At 41.9% G+C, this 22,500-nt stretch overlaps 1 protein-coding gene across 1 annotated transcript in view; it reads left to right on the top strand.

Moving 5' to 3' along the window:
- Nucleotides 1–22,500, top strand: part of syt16 (synaptotagmin XVI) — a 46,519-nt gene that overhangs the window by 22,530 nt on the left and 1,489 nt on the right. Inside the window, 4 exon segments of the mRNA XM_062035057.1 lie at nt 4,138–4,362; nt 10,867–11,106; nt 16,093–16,316; nt 18,892–19,353. Of these exon segments, the coding sequence (XP_061891041.1) occupies nt 4,138–4,362; nt 10,867–11,106; nt 16,093–16,316; nt 18,892–19,353 (1,151 nt within the window).

The raw sequence follows: 22,500 nt of genomic DNA, 5'->3' as shown, positions 1-22,500 counted from the left end.
ACATAAATATTGCAGTTTCAATAGATGGATTATTCCATTATTTCAGAAGTACTGCGTGAAAAGCGACTCTAGTCTTTTTTCAAATCTAACCTTAAAGTTTGACTGGAGGCAACAGATGAGGCTTTCACTTGTAGTTGATGTGTGTGAGTGGAGATGAATGTGTGTTGGTGTGTGTGTGTGTGTGTGTGTGTGTTGGTGTGCATGTGTGTTGGTGTGTGTGTGTGTGTGTGTGTGTGTGTGTGTGTGTATGTGTGTGTGTGTGTGTGTGTGTGTGTGTGTGTGTGTGTTTGTGTGCATGTGTGTGTGTGTGTGTGTGTGTGTTGGTGTGCATGTGTGTGTGCAAGCAGGTCACCCGCGGGTTCTTCCGGTCCATCTGGCCTTCCTTAGTGAGCCAACACTGAACTGTCTGTGTTGCCGAGGCAGCAGCTGAGCAGGGCGAGTCCACTTTACGACCACACCTGAATGCACCATCTCCTCCATTTCCATCACGCGAGTCGTTAGCGGCGACCACAACAGGAGAACCTCTAAAGGTCCAGCACAGCTCAAGGGTGATGATCCACCTTCTAGGACCGGGGTGTCAAAACTCATTTTAGCTCAGGGGCCGCACGGAGGAACATCTGTGGGTCTGACTGCTACAATCACGGCACGATAACTTAACAATAAAGACAACTCCAGGTTGTTTTCTTTGTTTAAAAACAGACGCAGCACATTCTAAAAATGTACAAATTATAACATTTTTTTACGCTTACATGTTGCGGTTAATGGTGGTCATCTTCATTTGTCGTTATTTATACTTTTTGAATAAATGAGCTGCTTCTGCTTAAAACTCAAACTTGCTAAAAGTCAAATCTAGATTATAATTCATGCATCTCTCACCTGCTGGTAGACAAATGTGGCCATGGACCGACACTCTGGCCCACTTTCACATTTAACTAACACGTGTAAAGGATATTTCCCACGTCTTTACTGTGTATATAATTGAACAGTGTTTATGTTGTGTACAAGGTGTATTTATAATATGTTGTGCAAAGGAAATGTCATCATTTTTGGAAGCTCATCTTGTATTTGACATTGTTTATAGGGTTAGGCGCTATAAGTGTTCAACTTCAGCCTAAACCAGGGGTCGGCAACCCAAAATGTTGAAAGAGCCATATTGGACCAAAAATACAAAAACAAATCTGTCTGGAGCCGCAAAAAATTAAAAGCCATATTACATACAGATAGAGTGTCATGAGATATAAATTGAATTAAGAGGACTTAAAGGAAACTAAATAAACTCAAATATAGCTACAAATGAGGCATAATGATGCAATATGCACATATAGCTAGCCTAAATAGCATGATGGCATCGATTAGCATGCAGTGACCGAATATGCCTGATTAGCACTCCACACAAGTCAATAACATCAACAAAACTCACCTTTGTGCATTCATGCACAACCTTAAAAGTTTGGTGGACAAAATGAAGCAGAAAAAGAAGTGGCATAAAACACGTCCTAGAAAGTCGGAGAAAGTTATACATGTAAACAAACTACGGTGAGTTCAAGGACCTCCAAAATTAGTGGGACAAAACGGCGCTCGCCAAATACTCGAATCAGTGAAGCATGTTCAATATAAACACTGTGATTTATAACAATTAGGGGAGGTTTGTGTCATGTTTGTCCTCCTACAGAAACCATATTAAAACAAAAATTATATATTTTTTCCCCTCATCTTTTTCCATTTTTCATACATATTTGAAAAAGCAGAGAGCCACTAGGGTGGCGCTAAAGAGCCGCGTCGGCTTTAGAGCCGCGGGTTGCCGACCCCCGGCCCAAACCCTTTCCGTCTGCAACATTTTCAATGTATGAATGTACAATTGTTTGTTCATGTAAAACTGTTTGTTTATTTTGTTGACCACTGACCGAATAAATAATAAACTAAACTAAACATCCCCCGAGATGGCGAAAAAGACACAAAAAGACGATCCTGCAGGACCTTTTTTTTTTTTGTAACCCTACATGAGAATTGTGATTGATTCTTCATCTAAACGGAATTAGGTGAGCGTCCCGTCGGTCGGCATCCCAGCGAGAGTGGAAATATTACAGTAAGTCTTTGTTTTGTTATGTTTTATTATGGTTAGTTTTAAAGATGTCCAATAATGCTGATATTATCGGCCGATAAATGCTTTAAAATGTAATATCGGATGTTATCGGTATCGGTTTCAAAAAGTACAATGTATGACTTTTTAAAACGCCGCTGTGTACACGGACGTAGGGAGAAGTACAGAGTGCCAATAAACCTTAAAGGCACTGCCTTTGCGTACCGGCCCAATCACATAATATCTACGGCTTTTCACACACACAAGTGAATGCAATGCATACTTGGTCAACAGCCATACAGGTCACACTGAGGGTGGCCGTATAAACAACTTTAACACTGTTACATATATGCGCCACACTGTGAACCCACACCAAACTAGAACAACATAAACACAACAGAACGGGGCGGCATGGCGTAGTGGGTAGAGCGCCCGTGTCAGAAACCTGAGGGTTGCAGGTTCGCTCCCCGCCTCTTACCATGCCGTTGTGTCCTTGGGCAGGACACTTCACCCTTGTCCCCGGTGCCGCTCACACCGGTGAATGAATGTTGAATGAATGATAGGTGGTGGTCGGAGGGGCCGTAGGCGCAAATTGGCAGCCACGCTTCCATCAGTCTACCCCAGGGCAGCTGTGGCTATGAAAGTAGCTTACCACCACCAGGTGTGAATGAATGATGGGTTTTTAACATGTAAAGCGACTTTGGGTACTTAGAAAAGCGCTATATAAATCCCAGGTATTATTATTATTATTATTAGAACAAATACCCAGAACCCCTTGCAGCACTAACTCTTCCGGGACGCTACAATATACCCCCCAACCCCGCCCACCTCAACCTCCTCATGCTCTCTCCGGGAGAGCATGTCCCAAATTCCAAGCTGCTGTTTTGAGGCATGTTAAAAAAAATAATGCACTTTGTGACTTCAATAATAAATATGGCAGTGCCATGTTGGCATTTTTTTCCATAACTTGAGTTGATTTATTTTGGAAAACCTTGTTACATTGTTTAATGCATCCAGCGGGACATCACAACAAAATTAGGCATAATAATGTGTTCATTCCACGACTGTATATATCGGTATCGGTTGATATCGGAATCGGTAATTAAGAGTTGGACAATATCGGAATATCGGCAAAAAAAGCCATTATCGGACATCTCTACTTGTTGCTCATCCTCTTTGTGTTCGGGCTCAAAAATATAAGGTTCTGTATCGTCATTTCACCCAAAGTAATCGTTGTTGGCTCTGGCAAAGTCTGCTTGATTAGCGTCGTTGTTGATGGAGAAGGGATCTGTGGTTCCTCCTCTACATCACGGATTACGTGGATAAAATAGGATTAGGGGCGGGGTTAGGATAGGTTTAGGGTGCATGTAATCCACCGAAAAAGCAATACATCCGAAGTAATAACAAGCGTGGTTTCACACGTTGTCGTCACCGCTGTGGGCGCCACTTAGAGTGTCTGCGGCCGCAGCTGGACCCCTCTCCTCGGGGCAGTGGGTACAAAGAATTGCTATGGCGACATCTAGTGGACACGTTTAGAACAGCAGTTTCTTCAATTTCAGCTCATTTTGAACCTGTTGGCGGGACCTGTTTGACACCCCTGTCTTAGGAGATATTCACTTCCAGGGTCAAACTGTAGGCATCATGTTACAATTCAAGTGTAAAAAGAAGCAAAGCAGGGGTAATATGCTAACTTTACTAACAATTTAGCACCTGGTGACACTTGAGTGCTATGAAAGTCAGTGATGTCATATAACATGTGACTGCGTGGCCGACTAAACATGGCCGACCCAATGGGAGGTCGCCTACCAAACGAGCGCGTGGTGGATTTTAACCTGAGTGAGGTGTCGCCATGGCAACTGGAGATGGCCGTAGGGCACCTTCATGTGTTTTGGTGACATGAAAAGTTGTCTTGTATGCTGAGACATGATGTTTACGTCGCACTAAAACATGACTTGTTGTGTCTGTGTGTTATCACATGTGCCATGCTGTGTGTGCGTGTGTGTGTGTGTGTGTGTGTGTGTGTGTGTGTGCGTGTGTGTGTGTGTGTGTGTGCGCAGGCTGTCTGTTTGTGTGGTCTGATCAGTGTGTCATTGTGTGTCCCCTCTCCCTCCTCCCGCCAGTCACGCCAGAGGCCGTGGGCTTCCTGACGGCGGTGGGCGTGCTGGTGGCGGCGCTGGCCCTCCTCTTCCTCTTCATCAACAAGATGATGTGCTTCTCCCGCGTGGGGGGGGTGCCGTGTCTGGAGCAGCAGAGCCGCAGCCGGAAAACACGCCAAGGCCTCGGTGAGACGCTCGCTCTGCTCTGTGCGTGCAATTTATGACATCATGTGACATCACATGACATCACATGACATCACATGACATCACGTGACATCACATGACATCACATGACATCACATGACTTCTCATGACATCTCATGACTTCACATGACTTCACATGACATCTCATGACATCCCATTACATCACATGACATCTCATGACATAACATGACTTCACATGACATCACATTACATCACATTACATCACATGACATCTCATGACTTCACAAGGCATCTCATGACATAACATGACTTCACATGACATCACTTGCCATCTCATGACTTCTCATGACATCACACAACATCTCATGACTTCACATGCTATCTCATGACATCTCATGACTTCACATGACATCTCATGACTTCACATGACATCACATGCCATCTTATGACATCACATGACATCTCATGACATAACATGACTTCACATGACATCTCATGACATAACATGACTTCACATGACTTCACATGGCATCTCATGACATCTCATGACTTCACATGACATCTCATGACTTGACATGACATCACATTACATCACATGACATCTCATGACTTCACATGGCATCCCATGACATAACATGACTTCACATGACATCACTTGCCATCTCATGACATCACATGACATCTCATGACTTCACATGCTATCTCATGACATCTCATGACTTCACATGACATCTCATGACTTCACATGACATCACATGCCATCTCATGACTTCACATGCTATCTCATGACATCTCATGACTTCACATGACATCTCATGACTTCACATGACATCTCATGACTTCACATGACATCACATGCCATCTCATGACTTCACATGACATCACATTACATCTCATGACATAACATGACTTCACATGACATCTCATGACTTCACATGGCATCTCATGACATAACATGACTTCACATGACATCACTTGCCATCTCATGACTTCTCATGACATCACATGACATCTCATGACTTCACATGCTATCTCATGACATCTCATGACTTCACATGACATCACATGCCATCTCATGACTTTACATGCTATCTCATGACATCTCATGACTTCACATGACTTCACATGACATCACATGCCATCTTATGACATCACATGACATCTCATGACATCTCATGACTTCACATGACATCATTTGACATCTCATGACATCACATGCCATCTCAAGACTTCACATGACTTCGCATGACATCTCATGACTTCACGTGACATCTCATGACATCACATGACAACTCATGACTTCCCATGACATCACAAGATATCTCATGACTTCACATGACATCTCATGACATCTCATGACTTCACATGACAACATGATTCCACATTATATCGCATGACTTAATGACTTCACACGAGATCGCAATAATTCACATTATATCTCATGACTTCACACTATATGTCATGATTTCACACTGTATCTCATGACTGTACATGAGATGCCATGACTTCACATTGTATTTCATGACTTGACATTATATCTCACGACTTCACATGACTTAAAGGGGAACTGTTGCCCATCATTCACAATTCTTATTTAACATGACTTCACATGACATCTCATGACTTCACAGGACATCTCATGACTGTAGATGACATCACACGACTCAGCATGCATCACATGATTAAATATGACATCACGTGACGTCACATGACATCACACGGGCTTGCAACATGAGTAGAAAAGAGGTAAACATGTCAGTAAGAATGCATTAATAAGCTGGTCACTCAAATTCAAACACTTATTGTGGGTTTTTCTTGTGAGGGAGTACTGCTGCTGCACACAAAGTTCACACCTCAAGTGTGCGATGTTGCCTTTTTGTGGGCCAGGTAACTTTTTCTCCTCCGTCGGAGTAATTGTACTCCTCCGTGCGACGTAAACCGTAACCTCGGCCTTGCTGGTATCAGACAAGGACAAGTCACAGGTGTAGAAAATCCTCAGTGCCGAGCTCTGTAGAACTTGCACCTGGCTTGCTGACAACAAGCTATCCATACACTTGGGTATGGTACATCCTGTTTGGGTCCCACATCAACCTTAAGAAAGTCAATGACTTCACCACAAAAGTGGGTGACATTGTTATCGCCAGGAAAGATGAGGTCACCTACCTAGGTTCCATTCTAGAGGCTAACCTTTCCTGTGATAAAATGGCAACCAAGGTAATCAAAAAGGTCAACCAACGAACGAGATTTCTCTATAGAATCTCCTCTCTGGTCAACAAAAGCACCATGAGGATTCTGGCGGGAACTCTCGTTCAACCCTTTTTCGACTACGCATGCACCTCCTGGTACCCTAGCACCTCCAAAACCCTCAAATCTAAACTCCAATCATCCCAGGACAAGCTAGTCAGACTACTTCTAGACCTCCACCACAGATCCCACCTCACTCCTACCCACTTCTCCAAAGTGGGCTGGCTCAGGGTGGAGGACAGAGTAAAACAACTTGCACTGAGCCTAGTCTATAAAATCCACTACACCTCCCTGATACCGAAGTACATGTCAAACTACTTCCTTAACGTAAATGACCGCCATAACCACAACACCAGGGGGAGCTCCACTAACCACGTTAAACCCAGATTCCGATCTAACAAAGGTCTTAACTCATTCTCTTTCTATGCCACATCAATGTGGAATGCGCTCCCAACAGGTATAAAAGAAAGGGCCTCTCTATCCTCCTTCAAAACCGCAATAAAAGTTCACCTCCAGGCAGCTACAACCCTAAACTAACACCCTCCCCGGATTGCTAATAATCAAATGTAAACAATCAAATGCAGATACTTTTTCTTATGCCTTCTGATCTCTCTCTCTCTCTCTCTCTCTCTCTCTCTCTCTATGTCCACTACTTGCTGTCCATATCCTACCAAGTCAGACCTACACTGTTCCAATATCCATTTCTCTGTTCTGAATTGTTGATGACTGATGATAATCAACCAAACCTAACCCCCCCCACCCCCCCCACACACACACACACACACCCCGGATTGTAAATAATGTAAATAATTCAATGTGATTATCTTGTGTGATGACTATATTATGATGATAGTATATATCTGATAGTATATATCTGTATCATGAATCAATTTAAGTGGACCCCGACTTAAACAAGTTCAAAAAATTATTGGGGTGTTACCATTTAGTGGTCAATTGTACGGAATATGTACTTCACTGCGCAACCTACTAATAAAAGTCTCAATCAATCAATCAAACCGCACCGTCACGTCTCACGTCTCGTCGCCCCAGTTGCAAAAGTCAACAACTCAGAGAGCAAACAGTCGCCATAGCAAACGCCCAGCGGGACAGTCGGCTCGCGTCACGCCCCTCTCCTCAAACACCACAGCGAGTATTTCAGGTGGTTGAACAAACACGACTTCCTGTTGAGAGCCCCCTCGCCTGCCGAACAACTTCCAGCTGAGCGCTGAGGGTGCGTTTACTCAGCCAACGTCAGGCAGAGGACGAGTTTTTCTCTGGCGCGCCGTCGACGACCTTCTCCGCAAAGGTAGTGTGGTGTGTATGCTGGGCCACTAGTTGGCGCTGTGACTTAACAAAGGTGGAGTCAGGCCGGATGATTATATTTCTAGCCACTAGGGGGTGTATTTGCAAGCAAGCTAAGGATTGCTATGATGTGCTGTGATGCATTCAAGTCTTTATTCCAGCGCCCTGATGATATCTGCTGATGTTCAAGCGTTCCAACGTCCACTTGTTTGTTTCTGCATGTCAGCCTCCTGTAACCATGGCGACGGCGCAGGTAGAGGCAACTTGCGTCACTCGCCGCCTGCCAATTATGTCGAAATTACGGCGGAGCGCTGTGACCCGCCATTTTCTCTGAAGCGCGTTGACACTCCACGTAACTGCACTCACGTGTTGTCAAGGCACCGCATTCTTCTTCTTCTTGCCAGACCCTCGTCTTCCTCGCCGTGAGCCCACAAGGTGGAGGCTGTGTCGTCTTTTTGTCCCTGATGTCATCCACGTCACTTGATGACAATTGTATTTGCTAGAATGTTCTCCGAGCAAGTCTATCTCAACCGGTTTGATCCCAAAATGTTCCACTCCACTCCTGTAGGAGGCACTAAAGCACATTGCAAAGTGTGTGCCAACATCCTCACTTTTGTGGTGGGTCACTGCCCCACAATGCCCCACGCTTCCCCACGCTGCCCCACGCTGCCCCACGCTTCCCCACGCTGCCCCACACTGCCCCACTCTGCCCCACTCTGCCCCACTCTGCCCCACACTGCCCCACACTGCCCCACTCTGCCCCACGCTGCCCCACGCTGCCCCACTCTGCCCCACACTGCCCCACACTGCCCCACACTGCCCCACACTGCCCCACTCTGCCCCACAATGCCCCACACTGCCCCACAATGCCCCACTCTGCTCCACACTGCCCCACACTTCCCCATGCTGCCCCACACTGCCCCACTCTGCCCCACGCTGCCCCACTCTGCCCCACTCTGCCCCACACTGCCCCACACTGCCCCACTCTGCCCCACACTGCCCCACTCTGCCCCACTCTGCCCCACGCTGCCCCACTCTGCCCCACACTGCCCCACACTGCCCCACTCTGCCCCACACTGCCCCACTCTGCCCCACACTGCCCCACAATGCCCCACTCTGCTCCACACTGCCCCATGCTGCCCCACACTGCCCCACACTGCCCCACTCTGCCCCGCAATTCCCCACAATGCCCCACACTGCCCCACGCTTCCCCACGCTGCCCCACGCTTCCCCACACTTCCCCATGCCGCCCCACGCTGCCCCACGCTTCCCCACACTTCCCCACACTGCCCCACTCTGCCACACTCTGCCCCACACTGCCCCACTCTGCCCCACACTGCCCCACGCTGTTTGTATATGTGTGTATATGTATATGTCTATATATGTATATATATATGTATATGTCTATATATGTATATATATATGAATATGTGTATGTATGTATGTGTATATGTGTGTATGTATACATATATATGTATATATATGTGTATGTGTGTATATGTATGTATGTATGTATGTATTTTTATATATATATATATATATATATATATATATATATATATATATATATATATATATATACATGTATATATATATATGTATGTATATATACATGTATATATATATACATGTATATATATATACATGTATGTATATATACATGTATATATATATATATGTATGTATATATACATGTATATATATATACATGTATGTATATATACATGTATATATATATACATGTATATATATATACATGTATATATATACATGTATATATATATACATGTATATATATATATATACATACATGTATATATATACATGTATATATATATATATATATACATGTATATATATATATATATATACATGTATATATATATACATGTATATATATATATATACATGTATATATATATATACATGTGTATATATGTATATATATATATATATATATATATATATATATATATATATATATACATGTATGTATATATACATGTATATATATATATATATATATATATATATATATATATATATATATATATATATATATATATACACATGTATATATATATATATATACACATGTATATATATATATATATATATATATATATATATACATTTATGACTCCATTATGGTTATGGTTATAAGTTTATTTAGTTTCCAATTTCTCTATTCAACATGTTCGAAAAGGTAATGGGTTAAATGATAAATGGGTTATACTTGTATAGCGCTTTTCTACCTTCAAGGTACTCAAAGCGCTTTGACAGTATTTCCACATTCACCCATTCACACACACATTCACACACTGATGGCGGGAGCTGCCATGCAAGGCGCTAACCAGCAGCCATCAGGAGCAAGGGTGAAGTGTCTTGCCCAAGGACACAACGGACGTGACTAGGATGGTAGAAGGTGGGGATTGAACTCCAGTAACCAGCAACACTCCGATTGCTGACACAGCCACTCTACCAACTTCGCCACGCCGTCCCCAGGTCTAGAAATCAGGGATGTAAATCTTTGGGCACCAGAAGATTTGATCTGATTCCGATTCCATTCAGAATCGATTCTTGATTCAAACCAATTCTCGCAACATATTTTTTTGTATAATAAAATGTACATACAGCGCATTAAATATGTACTGGAGTTAATAATATTCATTCATAAATAGTAAATAAATAAAATAATTACGGTATTTAAAACTAATAAACAATTTTAAAAAGTAATTGTAGAATATTTTACGAAATAATATAAATTAAAGAAATAAAGTAATGTTTTATTAAAATAAAACAATAAAATGTACAGTGTAATATATATATTAAACAATATAATTTATATATATTTATATTTTAATTTTTAAAATGTTGTAATCATATCACCCGTCACTCCAATGAAGTCTACAAATGGATTGATGGAGTAATATTTTTAGAAACGTATAAAATGTTTTCCTCTTTTTCCTTCTCATGCAGTCAAAAGCTTCGGCGGCGGCGACGGCGGCGCAGGCACGTCCTCGGACAGCGACAACGAGGTCATGAAGCAGTTTGAGATGTCGGTGTCACGCTCGCAGAGTTTGCGTGTGAGTCAGCCCAGAGGTGAGCAGCAGCAGCAGCAGCAGCAGCAGCAGCTTCGGCGGACGCTGAGCCGGAGAAATCAGTTCTCCCGCTTGTCCAAACACGAGGAGGGCAGCACGGAGCCACGCGACTGTGAAGGTAAACAAACAACGTTCACCTGTGCAGGTCTTGTGGTGATCCGACGAGAAGTTCCACCGAGTCCTTTTTTCATGGACCTTGTTTTTCCTGTGCGGTCACGTTGGATCGTGTCTCCGTGACCCGACTGCTTTTAGTGTGATGCAGCCTGCCCGCTGACTCGCTGCTCTGTTGCCATGGCGATGAAGCCATTGATGAAACGCTGAAATAGGGCCTTCAGCTTGAAGGTTTGACAACATGAGCTTTCTTCAACGCAGCCTTTTTCTGCCTCCTGAGAGCTTGTAAAACCACATTTCTGCCCAAACACTGTAATTCCACATCAAGAAATAATCATGTTGTTTTTTATTTACTAAAAGTGTCTAACAACAACAACAACAACAACATACAGTTGTACCTCAACTTACATGCTTCATTGGTTCTGTGGCGGCGCTCTTAACCCAAAACACTTGTATGTCAAATCAACCTCTCCCATTGAAATCTATTTAATTGCTACTTGGCCCCCGTGAACAGGTGTCAAACTCATTATTTATTGTGGTCCGTCACATCATTTACTGTGGTCTGCTACATCATCTATTGTGGTCTGCTACATCATTTACTGTGGCCTGTCACATCATTTACTGTGGTCTGCTACATCATCTATTGTGGCCTGTCACATCATTTACTGTGGCCTGTCACATCATTATAGTGGTCTGCCACATCATTTATTGTGGTCTGTCACATCATTTACTGTGGTCTGCTACATCATCTATTGTGGTCTGCTACATCATTTACAGTGGCCTGTCACATCATTTACTGTGGCCTGTCACATCATTATAGTGGTCTGCCACATCATTTATTGTGGTCCGTCACATCATTTACTGTGGTCTGCTACATCATCTATTGTGGTCTGCTACATCATTTACTGTGGCCTGTCACATCATTTACTGTGGTCTGCTACATCATCTATTGTGGTCTGCTACATCATTTACAGTGGCCTGTCACATCATTTACTGTGGCCTGTCACATCATTATAGTGGTCTGCCACATCATTTATTGTGGTCTGTCACATCATTTACTGTGGTCTGCTACATCATCTATTGTGGTCTGCTACATCATTTACTGTGGCCTGTCACATCATTTACTGTGGTCTGCTACATCATCTATTGTGGTCTGCTACATCATTTACTGTGGCCTGTCACATCATTTACTGTGGTCTGCTACATCATCTATTGTGGTCTGCTACATCATTTACTGTGGCCTGTCACATCATTTACTGTGGTCTGCTACATCATCTATTGTGGTCTGCTACATCATTTACTGTGGCCTGTCACATCATTTATTGTTGTCTGCCACATCATTTATTGTGGTCTGCTACATCATTTATTGTGGTTTGCTACATCATTTATTGTTGTCTGCCACATCATTTATTGTGGTCTGCTACATCATTTATTGTGGTTTGCTACATCATTTACTGTGGCCTGTCACATCATTATAGTGGTCTGCCACCTCATTTATTGTGGTCTGCTACATCATTTATTGTGGTCTGCCACATCATTTATTGTTGTTTGCCACATCATTTATTGTGGTCTGCTACATCATTTATTGTGGTTTGCCACATCATTTATTGTGGTCTGTCACATCATTTACTGTGGTCTGCTACATCATCTATTGTGGTCTGCTACATCATTTACAGTGGCCTGTCACATCATTTACTGTGGCCTGTCACATCATTATAGTGGTCTGCCACATCATTTATTGTGGTCCGTCACATCATTTACTGTGGTCTGCTACATCATCTATTGTGGTCTGCTACATCATTTACCGTGGCCTGTCACATCATTTACTGTGGTCTGCTACATCATCTATTGTGGTCTGCTACATCATTTACAGTGGCCTGTCACATCATTTACTGTGGCCTGTCACATCATTATAGTGGTCTGCCACATCATTTATTGTGGTCTGTCACATCATTTACTGTGGTCTGCTACATCATCTATTGTGGTCTGCTACATCATTTACTGTGGCCTGTCACATCATTTACTGTGGTCTGCTACATCATCTATTGTGGTCTGCTACATCATTTACTGTGGCCTGTCACATCATTTACTGTGGTCTGCTACATCATCTATTGTGGTCTGCTACATCATTTACTGTGGCCTGTCACATCATTTACTGTGGTCTGCTACATCATCTATTGTGGTCTGCTACATCATTTACTGTGGCCTGTCACATCATTTATTGTTGTCTGCCACATCATTTATTGTGGTCTGCTACATCATTTATTGTGGTTTGCTACATCATTTATTGTTGTCTGCCACATCATTTATTGTTGTCTGCCACATCATTTATTGTGGTCTGCTACATCATTTATTGTGGTTTGCTACATCATTTACTGTGGCCTGTCACATCATTATAGTGGTCTGCCACCTCATTTATTGTGGTCTGCTACATCATTTATTGTGGTCTGCCACATCATTTATTGTTGTCTGCCACATCATTTATTGTGGTCTGCTACATCATTTATTGTGGTTTGCTACATCATTTATTGTGGTCTGCCACATCATTTATTGTGGTCCGTCACATCATTTAACATGGTCATGTCATTCAACGTGGTCTGCCACATCATTTATTGTGATGCATCACATTATTCAATATAGTCTTCCATATCATTTAATCTGGCCTACCATATCATTTATTGTGGTCTGCCATATCATTTATTGTGGCCTGCCATGTCATTTAATGTGGTCTGCTACATCATTTACTTGGTCTGCTACATCATTTATCGTGGTCTGCTACATCATTTATTGTGGCCTGCCACGTCATTTAACGTGGTCTGCTACATCATTTACTTGGTCTGCTACATCATTTATTGTGGTCTGCTACATCATTTATTGTGGCCTGCCACGTCATTTACTGCGGCCTGCCACTTCATTTATTGTGGCCCGCCACTTCATTTATTGTGGCCTGCCATATCATTTATAGTGGCCTGCCATGTCATTTAATGTGGTCTGCTACATCATTTGCTTGGTCTGCTACATCATTTATTGTGGTCTGCCACATCATTTAATGTGGTCTGGTACATCATTTATTGTGGTCTTCCACATCATTTAATGTGGTCTGCTACATCATCTATTGTGGTCTGCCATATCATTTACCGTGGGCCTGCCACATAATTTATTGTGGTCTGCTACATCATTTATTGTGGTCTGCTACATAATTTACTGTGGTCTGCTACATCATTTATTGTGGTCTGCCACATCATTTATTGGGGTTTGCTACATCATTTATTGTGGTCTGCCACTTCATTTATTGTGGTCCGTCACGTCATTTAACATGGTCATGTCATTCAACGTGGTCTGCCACATCATTTATTGTGATGCATCACATTATTCAACATAGTCTTCCATGTCATTTAAGCTGGCCTGCCATATCATTTATTGTGGTCTGCCACATCATTTATTGTGGTTTGCTACATAATTTATTGTGGTCTGCCACATCATTTAATGTGGTCCGCTGCATCATTTATTGTGGTCCGCCACATCATTTATTGTGGTCTGTCACGTCATTTAACATGGCCATGTCATTCAATGTGGTCTGCCACATCATTTATTGTGATGCATCACATTATTCAATATGGTTTTTGTTGCGTTGACCAGCATTCCTCCAATGGGGAATTCAAATTGCTAGTCTCTCCCAGATTCTTTTTATGGCAATACGCTGATGTTTATATTCAATCAACAGGCAGTAGTTGGTATTTTGTGGTTTATTCTCCAAGCTTAGAGGAAAAACGTGAGACCAATCTAGCACACCAGCGTTCCCCAGCCCGGTCCAGATCGGTCTGCCACACATCACGAAAACATTCTGTTCTCCAAATATAGAAAGAAGTAACTCTTAATTATGGATAAATGTGGATATATGCATCCGTCATTTTCCATGTCATTTAATCTGGCCTGCCATATCATTTATTGTGGTCTGCCGCATCATTTAAGGTGGTCCCCCTCGTCACTTAATGTGGTCGCCCACATCATTTAAAGTGGCCCATTTAATGTGGCCTGCCATATCATTTATTGTGGTCTGCCACATAATTTAATGTGGCCCCCCACGTCACTTATTGTGGTCGCCCACATCATTTATAGTGGTCTGCCACATAATTTAATGTGGCCCCCCCCCCTCGTCACTTAATGTGGTCGCCCACATCATTTACAGTGGCGTGCCATGTCATTTAATGTGGCCCACCACATAATTTATTGTGGTGCTTCATATTATTCAATATGGTCTTCCATGTTATTTATCGTGGCCTGCCATGTCATTTATTGTGGTCTGCCACATAATTTAAAGTGGTCCCCCTCGTCACTTAATGTGGTCACATCATTTACAGTGGCGTGCCATGTCATTTAAAGTGGCCCACCACATCATTTATTGTGGTCCGCCACGTCATTCAACATGGCACTGATAGTTTTATGTTCGCTGTTCAGCTAATTGTGTATGTACAGTTAAGATTGCATTATAAGACACATTTTAATACTTGGTGCTATCTTAGAAGTAGGCTAACTTGGTAGAGCGGCCGTGCCAGCGACTTGAGGGTTCCAGGTTCGATCCCCGCTTCTGCCATCCTAGTCACTGCCGTTGTGTCCTTGGGCAAGACACTTTACCCACTTGCTCCCAGTGCCACCCACACTGCTTTAAATGGGGTTCACTATGTAAAAGCGCTTTGAGTCACTAGAGAAAAGCACTATATAAATATAATTCACTTCACTTCACTATGTCATTGTGTTAATGTTAGCATACTAACATTTTATGCGAGCTTTTTAGCTAATTTTGTATGTTTATACCTCAAAAAGAATGGGTTTGGATACTTGGCGCTATCTCAGAAGTACGTCAGCTTTGATAGTCCAATCACATGGTTAAAGAAAAGGAAACAGCATCGAATTAAAAAAAGAACCTAACCCCCTGCTTATCGCCGTAAACATGATTACTACAAAATAGATGAAAACATCCTCACGCCCTCAGACGTCTTCCCGCCCGCCGTCAGGGAGGTTCCCGGCGAACAGAACCTCCCGTACTCGCCGGAACCCTCCGCGCCAGAGGAACCCTCCGCGGTCGAGACTTTGGCCGCCATCCTGGAGAGTCCGGTGCGCGGGATGAACCGGCAGAATGTGCACGGCGCCGAGGACGCGGAGACTGGCCCGGGAAGGACGGACGCCGCTGACAGCTCCTCCACATGGAGCCCCGAGGTACTGCAGCACACGACGCCAATAAAAGTATAATCTTCAGCAGGGGTGTCAAAGTTATTTTAGCTAAGGAGCCGCATGGAGGAAAATCTGTGCACGCGGGCCGGACTATTAAAATAATGGCATTAAAACAAAAAAAAGACAACTTCAGATTGTTTTCTTTGTCTTACTTTGGCCAGAAACAGGACAAACACATTCTGAAAATATTACAATGAAAATATAGAAAAAAATACCGGCAGCGGTAAAGTTTAGATCAGGGGTCACCAACCTTTTTGAAACCAAGAGCTACTTCTTGGGTACTGATTCATGCGAAGGGCTACCAGTTTGATACACACTTAAATAAATTGCCAGAAATAGCCAATTTGCTCAATTTACCTTTAACTCTGTTATTATTAATAATTAATGATATTTACACTTAATTGAACGGTTTAAAAGAGGAGAAAACACGAAAAAAATGACAATTAAATTTTGAAACATAGTTTATCTTCAATTTCGACTCTTTAAAATTCAAAATTCAACCGAAAAAAAGAAGAGAAAAACTAGCTAATTCGAATCTTTTTGAAAAAATAAAAAAAATAATTTATAGAACATAATAGTAATTTTTCCTGATTAAGATTCATTTTAGAATTTTGATGACATGTTTTAAATAGGTTAAAATCCAATCTACACTTTGTTAGAATATATAACAAATTGGACCAAGCTATATTTCTAACAAAGACAAATCATTATTTCTTGTAGATTTTCCAGAACAAAAATTTTAAAAGAAATTCAAAAGACTTTGAAATAAGATTTAAATTTGATTCTACAGATTTTCTAGATTTGTTTTTATAGTTTTATATAAACTATAAAAACTTGAAGCAGAATAATTTTTTCGAATTTTAATCATAATAAGTTTGAAGAAATATTTCACAAATATTCTTTGTTGAAAAAACACAAGCTAAAATGAAGAATTAAATTAAAATGTATTTATTATTCTTTACAATAAAAAAAATACATTTACTTGAACATCGATTTAAATTGTCAGGAAAGAAGTGGAAGGAATTTAAAAGGTAAAAAGGTATATGTGTTTAAAAATCCTAAAATCATTTTTAAGGTTGTATTTTTTCTCTAAAATTGTCTTTCTGAAAGTTATAAGAAACAAAGTAAAAAAAATTAATGAATTTATTTAAACAAGTGAAGACCAAGTCTTTAAAATATTTTCTTGGATTTTCAAATTCTATTTGAGTTTTGTCTCTCTTAGAATTAAAAATGTCGGGACCAGCGAGACCAGCTTGCTAGTAAATAAATACAATTTAAAAAATAGAGGCAGCTCACTGGTAAGTGCTGCTATTTGAGCTATTTTTAGAACAGGCCAGCGGGCTACTCATCTGGTCCTTACGGGCGACCTGGTGCCCGCGGGCACCGCGTTGGTGACCCCTGCTTTAGATCCATAAAGGAAAGAAGAAAGTGAATTTTTTTGATAACTGAATACATTTACACATGCATAAAAATTAGTTTATTTTGTATTTTTAATTATTTTTTTTATTAATTAAGTAACGTTTATTAAAACCTTTTACCAAAACACACTATAGAATGTGAGATATAACAGGATAATGCACACATTTTTCATTTGTTTTCAAAACGCTTACAAAAAAATGGGACCCCAAAAATTTACTGTGGGACCCCATTTTTATGACTTGATGGGACCCGTTTTGAAAAATCCTAGCGCCAACACTATTTCATATATATATATGTATGAAATACTTGACTTTCAGTGAATTCTAGCTATATATATTTTTTTTATTTTTTATTTTATTTACATAGAAAAAAAAAATAATACTTGAATTTCAGTGTTCCAGTGGCTATCCATTAGATGGCAGTATTGTCCTGTTTAACTTCTCCGTTCATGATGAGTATATCATTTCGGCAGCCATGTCTGTAATTTCCTCGTTCTTCTGCTTCGTCTCCTTGTTGTGTGCGCAGTTGTGCACTCTATAAAAGCCCTAGATGTTATGACGTCTTTGGGCAGGCAAGCTGTTTATATTGTGGGAAAGCGGACGTGAGAACAGGCTGTCCCCACTCAGTCTCAGGTCCGCATTGAGCTGGAGGGGGCGTGGCCTCCAGCTCCGGCTGAATACCGGGAGTTTGTCGGGAGAAAATCTCTGCCGGGAGGTTGTCGGGAGAGGCGCTGAATATCGGGATTCTCCCGCTAAAAACGGGAGGGTTGGCAAGTATGTAGTACTAATCAAATATCATCCCGGGGGCCCATAGATCATTCATTCGCCGGCTGGATTCGGCCCGCGGGCCTTGACTTTGACACCCCTGATCTTCAGCGACGTTAGCGTGTTAGCATGTTAGCATGTTAGCAACACATTGTACGTGTTTGACTCCCTTCGTCGTGTCACTGTGCAAATGTGCGAGCTTCTTTTTCCTACTCCCCTGATTGGCTGTTTGTTGCTAGGCAGAATTCGTAGGGCACCTTCATAACTGCCCCATTGGCCAAATTTGCATGGAGCGTTGTCAGGAACAAGTGGTTGAATTGCTGCTCTGTATTTACTACAAAAGACATATTTGCTTACCATTTTTCCTCAACTTTCAGCTAGAGCAGCCCGCCCACCACGACGTCATGCCTCCGCCATTAAGCTCCTCCCCTCGCTCGTCCTTCTCCAAATGTTGCGACCTGCTGGTGTCGCTGGAATACCGGCCGGCGGCGGAGAAGCTGCTGGCCACCGTGGTGGCGGCCCGCGACATCCCGGACAAGGGTCGCAGCGGGATGGACTCGTGGCAGGTCCACATGGTCCTGCTGCCCTCCAAGAAGCAGCGCCGCAAGACCTCGGTGAGGCGGGGCTCGCCGCTCCGCTTCGACCAGACCTTCAGCTTCCTGCGCGTGGAGCCCTCGGACCTGCTCGCGTCGGCCCTCCGGTTCCGCATGTACGCCATGGAGGGCAGGATGTCACGGGAGCGCATGATGGGGGAGAAGGTGCTGCGCCTGGCGGGGCTCAACCCGGCCGGCGGCACCTTGGAGACCATGCTGGTCCTGGAGCCTCGCAGTAACATCAAGGTAAGTCAACCGTAAGACCTTTTAGGTACGAAGATCCAGGGTGGACAGAACGGGAAGACTGACGGTAAAAAAGGTGTGGAAAACCATATAACGTATTTTTCGGACTATAGGTCGCTCCGGAGTATAAGTCGCACCGGCCGAAAATGCATAATAAAGAAGGGAAAAAACATATATAAGTCGCACTGGAGTATAAGTCACCTTTTTTGGGGGAAATGTATTTGATAAAAGCCAACACCAAGAATAGACATTTGAAAGGCAATTTAAAATAAATAAAGAATAGTGAACAACAGGCTGAATAAGTGTACGTTATATGAGGCATAAATAACCAACTGAGAACGTGCCTGGTATGTTAACGTAACATATTATGGTAAGAGTCATTCAAATAACTATAACATATAGAACATGCTATACGTTTACCAAACAATCTGTCACTCCTAATCGCTAAATCCCAGGAAATCTTATATGTCTAGTCTCTTACGTGAATGAGCTAAATAATATTATTTGATATTTTACGCTAATGTGTTAATAATTTCACACATAAGTCGCTCCTGAGTATAAGTCACACCTCCGGCAAAACTATGAAAAAAAACTGCGACTTATAGTCCGAAAAATACGGTACTAAACTAGGTGTGGGGGGGGCTCAGTTTGAGACCAGGAAAAAACCCTGGGCAAAGCATATATCCTTATACTTATACCGTATTTTACAGACTATAGAGCACACCCACTCAATTTTAAGGGAAAAGTATGTTCCTATATATAAGCTGCACCGCAGCTATATATATATATGTTGTGAAATTAGTTATTTACACAGAAATATTCTGTAAATGTTTATTTACATACCTTAATTGTTTCCAAAAAGTGCCTGTAAGACAGAAGTAAAACGGCTGATCAAACAAAACAGAAGTCATCGTCGAATTTACGAAACTGCAACAAAACAAAAAGAATGCCATTGTAAGTTAATGATTCCAACACAGACGCTCATAAACGTGTTAGCATCTTAGCTTATGCTAACGCTGCTAGCTGGATTACATTATGATAGCACGGAGGAAAGACTATAAAAATGGGAGCCATTACCACCCTGCTTGGCACTCAGCATCAAGGGTTGGAATTGGGGGTTGAATCACCAAAAATTATTCCGAAATTATTCTCTGCATTTGACCCGTCACCCTTGATCACTCCCTGGGAGGTGAGGGGAGCAGTGAGCAGCAGCGGTGGCCGCGCCCGAGAATCATTTTTGGTGATTTAACCCCCAATTCCAACCCTTGATGCTGAGTGCCAAGCAGGGAGGTAATGGGTCCCATTTTTATAGTCTTTGGTATGACTCGGCCGGCGTTTGAACTCACGACCTACTGATCAAATTGCCTTCTGAGTGTATTTGCTTGTTTTTGGGGGTATTTTTAACTGGACTATGGCCGTTAGCGAAGAAAAATCCCCAAATTAGCCCCACCGGACTATAAGTCGCAGATATATAAGCTTTGAAATCAGTTATTTAAACAGAAACATTCTGTAAATGTTTATTTACATACTTTAATTGTTTACAAACAGTGTCTGTAAAAAGGCAGTAAAACGGCAAATCAAACAAAACAGAAGTCGTCGTCATGGGCCCATTAGCTGCGCAAGCTAGCTCTCCAATCAGCTAAACAGACTCAATAACTCCATGGTGACGTTTTGGTGAATTTACTGAGGAATTTGTGAAAGTGAAACAATAACAAAAAGAATGTAAGTTAATAACACTAACACAGATACTCGTAAACATGTTAGCATATTAGCTAATGCAAGCGACGCTAGCTTGATTACATTACGATAGTACGGAGGAATATGCATGAAAACACTCCTACAGACATCACACTTGGGACGCTTTGGAAAGTAATAATAGTTTTAGTTATATTGTAAAACTTACAAACGTTGTTTGGAGTGATGAATGACGAATCCGTATGAGTAGAAACGCTATGGACGGCGAGAAGACTGAACAGCACTTCTACTTCGGGTTGAATAAGCGCACTCATAGCACAAACAATAAAATGCCTTTTCAGTGTATTTGCTTGTTTTGGGGGGTATTTTTAACTGTATTGTGGCCGTCAGCGAAGAAAAATCCACCGGACTATAAATTGCAGATTTATAAGCTTTGAAATGAGTTATTTACACGGAAATATTCTGTAAATGTTTATTTACATACCTTCATTGTTTCCAAACGGTTTCTGTAACTTTCCAAACGGTGTCTGTAACACGGCAGTAAAACGGCTGATCCAACAAAACAGAAGCTTTGCAAGCTAGCTCTCTATTCAGCTAAACAGACTCAATAACTCCACAGTGACGTTTTGGGGAATTCGATGAGGATTTTTTTTAAAGTGAAACAATACAAAGAGAATGCCGTTGTAAGTTAATAATACTAACACAGACACTCGTAAACATGCTAGCATATTAGCTAACGATAGCAGGTACAAATATGCATGAAAACACTCCTACAGACATCACAGTTACGGTTTAGGAAGTAAGAATCGTTTTAGTTATATTGTAAGACTTACAAACGCTGCTTAAAGTGACGAATGATGAATCTGTATGCAGGGCCGGCCCGTGGCATAGGCCGTATAGGCAAATGCTAAGGGCGCTGTCCATCAGGGGGCGCCACGCCAGTGCCACAAATGTTGGAGGGGAAGAAAAAAAAAAAAAAAGTTGGTACTATTATTTCTAAATACATAAAATAATCCCACGTTAATTAAAATGCAAAGTAAAGCCTACTTAATATAAATATTATTTGTTACAACATTACGCCCCCCCCTCCCCCGGCACGTTGCGCCCCCTCCCTTCCCGTATCATGACTCTTTTTGGATGTCACCACATAAAAAAATCAACACAAGATGTCAAAACGGCCAAAACTGTCAGGTGCCCAGGGAAGAAAAAAGAGAAAAGAAGAGGAGAAACGAGAAAAAGACAGAGGTAGCAGGTAGGTAACGTTAGCCTACATGAAATGATTTGTCTGTTACAGAATGTGATAGTAACCTGGCTTTTTAGCATTAAGCTAATGTTACATGATTCGGCAATTGCTAATCAATAAATAGCTAGTTCTGTTTTAACGTCTTGTGGAGGGGGCTAAATTGTTATGGAAAATCATAATGTAACGTTAGGTAATTACAGTACTCCCTGGTG

This window comes from Entelurus aequoreus, linkage group LG23 (genome assembly GCF_033978785.1).
Source record: "Entelurus aequoreus isolate RoL-2023_Sb linkage group LG23, RoL_Eaeq_v1.1, whole genome shotgun sequence".
Taxonomy (NCBI): domain Eukaryota; kingdom Metazoa; phylum Chordata; class Actinopteri; order Syngnathiformes; family Syngnathidae; genus Entelurus; species Entelurus aequoreus.
Note: the sequence above shows the minus strand (reverse complement) of the source record. Positions and strands in the feature narration are given on the sequence as shown.